This window comes from Hypanus sabinus, chromosome 19 (assembly GCF_030144855.1).
Source record: "Hypanus sabinus isolate sHypSab1 chromosome 19, sHypSab1.hap1, whole genome shotgun sequence".
In the NCBI taxonomy this organism is placed as follows: domain Eukaryota; kingdom Metazoa; phylum Chordata; class Chondrichthyes; order Myliobatiformes; family Dasyatidae; genus Hypanus; species Hypanus sabinus.
In genome coordinates this window covers 77,425,656-77,434,328 of record NC_082724.1, presented here as the reverse complement: position 1 = coordinate 77,434,328, position 8,673 = coordinate 77,425,656, and the positions used below count along the sequence as shown (strand labels likewise).

Sequence of the window (8,673 nt, the reverse complement as noted above, 5' to 3'; positions counted from 1 at the left end):
TGGGAAAAGGTATAGTCCAGATAGCTGTAAGTAGTCTGTGGGTTTATAAAAGATTTCTGTAGACTGTCTCCAAAAAAGGGAGGGAGGCATCAGAAATGGACCAGGTAGCACAAATGCAGTCATCAATATTGCAAAGGAAGAGTTTCGGAGCTATAGCAGTTTAGGCTTGGAACACGGACTCTTTCACATAGGCGACAAAAAGACAGGCATAGCTGGGACACATGCGAATGCCCATAGCTACACAGAATCATCATAGCACGTTTGGGCCATTCACACCAGAGAAACCCGAGTTGGAAAGGTAGAGCCTGAGAAATTAAAAGCTGGGTTAGTGATAACGACCAACTAATAAAACCAAAAGAACTTAAGTGTATTTGTAGAAGGGCACCAAGAATTTGCTCAATGTTACCTATTGCATTAAGTCATTCATAGAATCTTCTAAAAAGGCAATAGAACTAACATTCAGGCACTTCCTGCTTGAGGCAGTTAGTTTCTGAATTGCAATGAAATGTTGTTTTACCTTAGTCTAAAAACTTGAAAGTCTGGCTTTTTGAAAATGCTTTGAGTCATGTGTAATGTTTAAAGCTGTACTTTTTCCATCATAAATTGGTTTACTTAAGCACATTTCATTTCTTGACAGAAAATATTGTATACAATTTGCTCAAACATTGGTAAACTCTGTTTTTTACAGGTTGTTCTATTTAAGGACAGGTTTTGAATCATGTTGTGATATTAATTAGAAAAGTATTTTGATAGAAATGGTAATTAAAATATTTTACTGGAGCATATTTGCCCCTCATGTTTTCATTGAACAAAAAATTAGGAACCATATGTGTTTTTTGAGATGTTATGTTTCTTTGGCAAACAATTCACCATTTAAAGAGTTACATGAAGGCATAGCAACAAGATGAAAATGAGCACAAATATACAGGAGTTAAAATACATCACTCCTACCCAAGGCATCTGTTCCCAAAGTATTCAAAATCCTGCTCCCCAAATTTACCTTCCATACTTTCAAACCCCCTCCCTAAAATCCCACCAACAATACAAAAATATGTAGAATTAATTTCATAATGTTTTTAATAAGCTCTTTCAGATACAGCACACGTTATGCAAAGGCACATATACAGAATTCGTTCCTCATTTTAATAAAATAATTTGATAGCCAGAAACAGTTTGCATAAACACACCTGTAAATAATCTGGGCTAAAGGCAAATCCATCAAACTGGGTGAATACCGGGTGCTTGTATCTCTCGGAATCCTAAATGCCATTCATCTAAATTAATCTCCTGGGGAAGGGGAGTGAGGCAGTTATGTTTGTAAGTCGTTTTTCCAATCTGACAGGTGGTTGTTGGCTATTCAGGTATGGGATTCACTTGCACTGCAGACAAGCTAAACCGCCAACAAATACAATGGAACTATAACAGGCTTAATGCTGTCATCTCTACATTACTCATCAATTTGCTTCAACCAATGATGAGTTTTATTCTTCACTTTAATTGGATTTTATAAAATCAGTAAATGCCACTATCAGGAAGTATTAATTATGTTAGACCAGTATGAGTTCCAGTGGATTTTTGTTCCAAGAGGTATATTTTCAGTCTACTGATTGGAGACATAAGAAAGACTGGGTGCAGAACTGAAAGCACTAAAGTCAAAACATAAATCCACTAAGATAATGTAAGATTTTTGTATTTTGGACAGAGATAACACAAGAAGAAAATTCTGGAGAATTAGAGATTCTACAGGTGTTGGAAAACCAGAGTAACACACACACACACAAAATGCTGAGGGAACCCAGCAAATCAGGTAATATCTATGAAAAAGAATAAACAGTTGACCCTTCATCAGAACTGAAGTGTACTTTTCCATAGATGCTAACTGACCTGCTTAACTCCTCCAGCATTTTCTGAGTGTTATTTAAAATTAATAAGTTTGTAGATACAGCACCCAGATTTTTAAAAAAGCACAACTCCTGGGAAAAATGCAAATACCAGTAGCAATATTATTTGTATAATTCTTAAAAATAACACATCACTAAGCTGGTAGACTAATTGTATGTTTGGATGGAATCACTCAGAAGCCCAGTTCAAATTGGAGGACACCTGGTTCAACTGTTCTCCAGTGAATCTGTACTCTCTCTGATGTTACACTGCCCAAAAGAAGAATATTCAAGTACATCTTGTACAGATACACCAACTGGTCAGAAGAAGAGAACCATTTTCGGCCGGCACTCTGGTCTTGGAGCAATATTGGTAAGGTGTGCAAATCCTACCCAGTTAGAAGCTGGGACAGAAACCCTCGCAATGAGGTAACATAAGCAACAAGCTTTATAAACACAAAACTCAAGATAAATATTAAAAAGCACCAATTGTTTCATTCATTTGGCTAGAATTAATGAAAAACATTTTCTGTTATACTAATTCTTTGATACAAATTGAATGAACAATATTTCAATTTCAAGTCTATTGTAAATCTATTTGCCCTGAATAAATACTTTTAAGATTGATATTCCAGACTCAGAAAGGAAATACAATACTGCTTATAAACAAATGAAGCAAAAATCTAAAATTTATGCAATAAAGGCAGAAGCGTGCATTTTTAAGTAAACCATACTAAACGTAAACAGTCTCCATATGGTGCATGATTTAAATTATGGACAAAGATCTTGGAAATCACAAGACAAAAAAAGTTGACTACGTCCATGAGAATTCAAAAGTTTGGAGTTGAGTTTAAACTTACAGGTGTAACCAGAAAAAATGTCAACTCCAAAATAAACATCTCAGTTACCATGTTTGGTCACCAAATGAACCGTATACTACCTTCTGCAAATTCAACTCCTGTCCCAGTTGATCTCACTATTCCTGTATTTAAAAAGCAGATACCTGCTGATACAAAGTGTAGGTAGAAAACAATAGAAAAGTCTACCTATTAATTTTTAGGATTTTCTTTTTTTTGCAAAATTAAATAAATTTGAAATATTTAATCAATTTCCCCATTAATATACTTTCAACAAAATGATTAACTTTACAAATTCATTTTGCAAGGCAAGGGATCAAATGGAGAAAAGATAATTTACTGTATGGTTTGATTTGATAGAAACATTATTTTAGAGGCAATCTTACAGAGAATCTGTTAAATTTCTACACAATTTAAAATGCTAATTCAGTTAAATAAAAAGTCAACACAGCAACGATTTGTGTGTACATGCAGTGTTAAAAGGCTCCATGATTGCTTACACAATACTGAAAACCCTGTTAAATGTAATTCATATTCACAGTGAGCAGCAACAGAGGTCTAACATGATGGTTGCTTTGGTTTCTCAAAGTACATCAGCTCTTTTATCGCGGACTTTGTTTCTTGCCTTTGTCCTTGCCTTGAATACAGCAGAGTTGTAGTGATGCTGTTTCAAAAAAAGGAAAAGCAGAACAGTTTTTTTTACTTCTAACAATAATAATTACAAAATATCTAGTAACCATGTCCTTAGAAAAAGTTTTAAAATTTTAAATAGATTTTAAATAAAGTACAACAGGAAGAGATAGTAGCTTACATCCTGCTTATACTTCAATAGAATCAGAATATTTAATATCACTGATATAAATCATGAAATTTATTGTTTTGCAGCAGCATACAGTACAATACATTTACTATAAATATGTGTGTGTGTATATATATATAAATAAATGCAACAGGAGAACAGAAATAGTGAGGTGGTGTTCATGGGTTGGTTCACGTCTGTTCAGAAATCTGATGGTGGAGAGAAAGAAGTTGCCCCTAAAACATATAACAAATGTCCTTTAAAATCAGTGCACCTTCCAAAGATTAGTTTCATGCAACAATGGCAAATATTCCTCAGCTGGCATGTACCTCTTCATGACCACCCCAATGTATTGGGTGATTCTAAATGAGAAAAACCCCTCCAGATTTGGATATCTGAAATAACAACTGAAAACTGTAGAAACACTCCATGACCTGTAATGTTGACTGTTCATTACTGCAGATGATGCCTGGTCTGCTGAACAGTCCCAGTCTTCATTATTTCAATGTACATGATCAACTAGCCTAAATTGGAATGATAGTCTTTTATTACATGGAAGGAGTATGCCCAAGCCCTGTCACACTATTATGTTTCTGCTAGTCAGTAAGTCAGTAGGAGTCAAAGGGAAGGTAGACAATTTACTGATTGGTTCATAAACAATAAGCTTCAATATTGAAATGACTAACTTCATTACAAAAGGCTTCAGAATATACAAGATGAAAAAAAACACTAAACAACTATTCAACAATGGACCATATCTTAATTATAATCCAGTTTATTGTAAGCAACTTTGCAACAAATTAAGACTGAGATGTCACATTCCTGAACAATGCTTTTATAGGAACAACTCCATAAGGTAAAAAAAGAGTGAAAAGGCAACCCTAGAATTTACAAATAGAATTGCTAATCAATTAGAATGTCTTGAATTTTACTTCAAAGTTCAAGTCTCCCATTATCATTTGTTATACAAAAATTCTGCAATGTAAAACTCTACATCCCATCTGTCCCTTAGTAGCCAAGGAGCAAAATGTGATGCATTCACATATATTCCCAATGGATTAAGGAGAAAGGGAAAGTGGAAAAATACTACAAAACTTCCATAACATTTTTAATAATCTACTTAAATATGTAGCATATTTCATACCAATATTTACTTGGACTTTAGAAACACATACCTTTTCAAACCTTGAAATTTTATTGGCTTTGATAGCAGCAGTATCCAATACGAGAGGAGGACCCAGTTCAAAGATATCTCGCAGCAATTCATTGTGCTGCAGGAACAGCATCAGTTATTAAGAAGTTATAATGTGTCATCACCAGAATTATTTTAACGATCTCTAGTTTAAATTGGTAATTTTATCTTTGCCCATGGAGCATACGTCATAAAAAACGGGCTGGTATTTGGCAGTTTTGGAAAAGTTTTTAAAAAAGCACTGCACTTTGCTGATAATAATGCTCATCTTTACTTGACGAACTTGCCTACATTAATTCCACATCCCTCCAAGTCTTGTCCATTCAACTACCTGTACAATCCTCACATGTTCCTCATTCAAGATACCAATTAATCTTTAATTATATCTTTAACCCCCCCCCACCCCCCCACCGGAACTCTGTATGCCCACTAGTTTAAATCTATCTACTAGGGGAAACAGAACCCATACCTATCCGATCTATGCACATCATGAGTGTATATACCTCTGTAAGGTTATCCCTCAGCTTCCTACGCTCCAGGGAAAAGAGATTCAGCCTATCCAGCCTCTCTTTGTAACTCAAGCCCTCCAGACCTGATCACATCTTTGTGAATCTTCTCTGCATCATGACATTATTTCTAATAGTGTTGTAACCAGAATGTACATATTCCAGGTATGGTCTCACCTACCTCCTGAACAGCTATAACATGTAACACCCAGGAATTGTAACGTCATAACTCTCCCTCTAACTTTACTAAATAGTTTACATTTGAAAAGCATAATCTTCTTTGTAAACATCTGGCATGTTCACGACCTCCTACAGCCCTACAAAAGGACCGACCAAATGATAAATTGATGGGACTAGAGATGTGGTCATAATAGATAAGTAAGGACATGGTCTCTAACAAGTTAGACTCCTTTAGCCAGCACTGCAGAAAAACAAACCCATGTCTAGCAAGAGCTTTAATAATGTCGGCAAGAATACAGAAAAGAAAAAGTAGAATGTTGCCCTTTATAATTCCTTGCTGGAAGCTGCACATCCTTTAAAAGGTTGGTGATGGAGAGTTGTTTCCATTAGACACAGGAGAAGAATTACACCATGCAGCTGATCCAAGTCTGCACTGCCATCCGACCATATCCGATTATTTTCCCTCTCAACCCCAAGCTCCTGCCTTTTCCCCATAACCTTTGATGCCCTTATTAATCAAGAGCCTATCAAACCCTCTTTAAATATACCCAATGACTTGGGTCTCCACAGCTGTCTGTGGCAATGAATTTCACAGAATCAACCAAATGAGCTTTACTAAATTATTTGGAATTGTGGTTGTTGCTTTTACCTGGAGGTGGTGTCTGATACCAGACCCAAGAACATCTTTGAAGGCATCATAAGCTCTTCTTCTGGCCCAGCTGTCAATGTAAAGGCACTCAACCCCAAACTTAACTGTTTCCTCTGGACAGTCTTCATCCTGCACAGTTATGGAAACCACTGATTTCATAATGAAGATCACATTTTAAAATAAAACTATTTTAAGATGCAGGCACTGCAAGGCCTGCTGTTATTATTTACACTTATCTGCCTTTCAACTAACAGGGAACAGTTAAGAGTCAACCACATGGTGTCACACATCAGCCAGACTGGGCAAGATTACCAAATTTCTTCCCCAGAGGGACATTATATTGTTACAGCAATCCTGTAATTTTTAGTCATTAACATTATTATTGCCAAGTGTTTTTTTAAAATTTGGGACTACCGTATAGCCTACATTATAATAAGGGACTACTTTATGTTGTAGTAACACGTCCTTGCATCGCGCATGGATCTGTATATATGTGTGTTAAAGTTCAGACTCGACCAGTAAAGAACCATGGAAACTTAACTCGTGTCTCCAACGTTGTTATTAATAACATAGTTGTGTAAACAGGCCACATACACAACACCAGATTATCAAATTCAATTAGGATTTGAACACGTATCTTTGCATCGTTGACTTCGGGCTTTCAATTACTGGTTTGGTACTTAACTGCTGTACCATCACTATATTGGCCACCGGGCAATTCAAAAATGGGTATCATGTGGCAAGGGTTACACCAAACGTTTTTCACAATCAATGCGTCACAAAGTGTTTGATTCAAGTCAAGATGAGGACAGCTCTACAAATCTAAATGACCAAAATCGAAGACCAAACAGGCCAATGGCACTGTATCCACCAGTAAACAATGGCTAAAGAGCATTTCATCTAAAAACTACTTGCACTCCCAAAACTCCATCTCTTCCATCAAAAGGGTAACATGCACATCAGAAATTTAACACCTGCATATTCTTCTCCAGGATCCAGACCTGAAATATATTGTAATGCCTTCATTCTTATTGTGTCTGAATCCTGAAACTCCTGACCAACAGCAGTATAGAAGAACATTCATAAAATGGACCATGGTAATTGAAGGATATGGTTAACCATCATTTTGGAAGAATCATTAATAGGTAACAAATACTGCCCTTGCCAGTGATGACCACAACCCCAAAAATACATGAAAAATTTAGCCTGAGCTATCTACAAAAAGAAATCCCAGTCTATCCAACCTTTTTCACTGTTAGAACTCTCTAATTTTGGCAACATGTTTGTAAATCTCTAATGTACCCACAAACCACATCCTTCCTTCAATAGGGTAACCACAATTTTACATAGCAAATATACTCCCAATTATTTACTAGCATGTAACAATGATTATGATCCTTACAGTGTTCAAACAGCCAAACTGTGCACTAACTGCTATATAAACAAAATTATTTGATCAAACTGAGATACTAATCGTTTGGATAGTCAGAAAGGTGTTGATTGAGTGGATAGGCAGAGGCTTTTTCCCAGGGCTGAAATGGTTGCCACAAGAGGACACAGGTTTAAGGTGCTGGAGAGTAAGTACAGAGGAGATGTCAGGGGTAAGTTGTTTTTTTTTTAAATACGCAGAGTGGTGAGTGGGTGGAATGGGCTGCTAGCAACAGTGGTGGAGGCGGATGCGATAGGGTCTTTTAAAAGACTTTTAAATAGGTACATGGAGCTTAGTGAAATAGAGGGCTATAGGTAAGCCTAGTAATTTCTGAGGTAGGGACATGTTCGGCACAACTTTGTGGACTGAAGGGCCTGTATTGTGCTGTAGGTTCTCTGTGTTTCTAAACTTTAGTTTTACAGTAACTTCCTGCCACTGATTTTCAAGTTTAATACAGCAATAATGCCATTCAGGGGACTTTTTTTTTTAAGCTCTGAATGAAATATTTGCAGATCAAAATATTCCGCTTTTACTTTAAGCAACTTGGGTTTTTTTTGCCCAGTCACTTACCAACTCAATAACACAGAAGATAACAGGATTCAAGAGAGAAACATAGAATGCTTAAATATGCATTTTAGTGTTAAGATAGTATGTTGAAAGATTTGGATTTGTATAATACAATTCGCTTTCTTAAACTGTACTTCTGATGCACAGTTACAGCTGCAATCTGGGAAATATGAAATCAACTAAATGCAGAGTTCTGTAATTCCTGCATCATCTATTTCAGTGATTTCTAAAATAGTGTCAGATACATTTTTTCAGTAGTGATTTAGGAAAAAGATGGAAACTTAGTTTAAGATTTGAAAGAGGGCAACTCTGACAGTGTGTCAATCTATAATTGCATGTTGGCCTGTATTTAAATTCATCAGTGTCTGCAGGGAGCTACTGTATCCATTTGTACTGACTACAACATTTCTTGCTTACAATGGCATCCCCAATAAAACTACCTCGATGGAATGCAAGACATCTCGGAAAATGGAGCGCTGCTTTCGCCGATCGTTTTTGGCCCTGTATTTATTACTGTCGGTTGCCAATGCTTTCAGCTTTTCACAGAGCTGGCCAGTGTCTTCATATAAATAGTCCTTCAAAAAACACAGGAAAATAGGATCAGATAACAGAAC

At 36.2% G+C, this 8,673-nt stretch overlaps 1 protein-coding gene across 4 annotated transcripts in view; it reads right to left on the bottom strand.

Annotated features, from left to right (window-relative positions):
• Positions 1-1,065: 1,065 nt before the first annotated feature.
• The window catches only part of LOC132378082 (interferon-related developmental regulator 2-like), a 36,832-nt gene continuing 29,224 nt past the window's right edge, over positions 1,066-8,673 (bottom strand). For all 4 annotated transcript variants that reach the window (XM_059944817.1, XM_059944819.1, XM_059944820.1 and 1 more), the window contains 4 exons: positions 8,500-8,634; positions 6,064-6,192; positions 4,712-4,807; positions 1,066-3,401 (listed from right to left, as the gene is read on the bottom strand). In XM_059944817.1, coding sequence (XP_059800800.1) covers positions 3,321-3,401; positions 4,712-4,807; positions 6,064-6,192; positions 8,500-8,634 — 441 coding nt within the window. In that variant the 3' untranslated portion in view covers positions 1,066-3,320. The remainder of the gene's footprint in view (positions 3,402-4,711; positions 4,808-6,063; positions 6,193-8,499; positions 8,635-8,673) is intronic.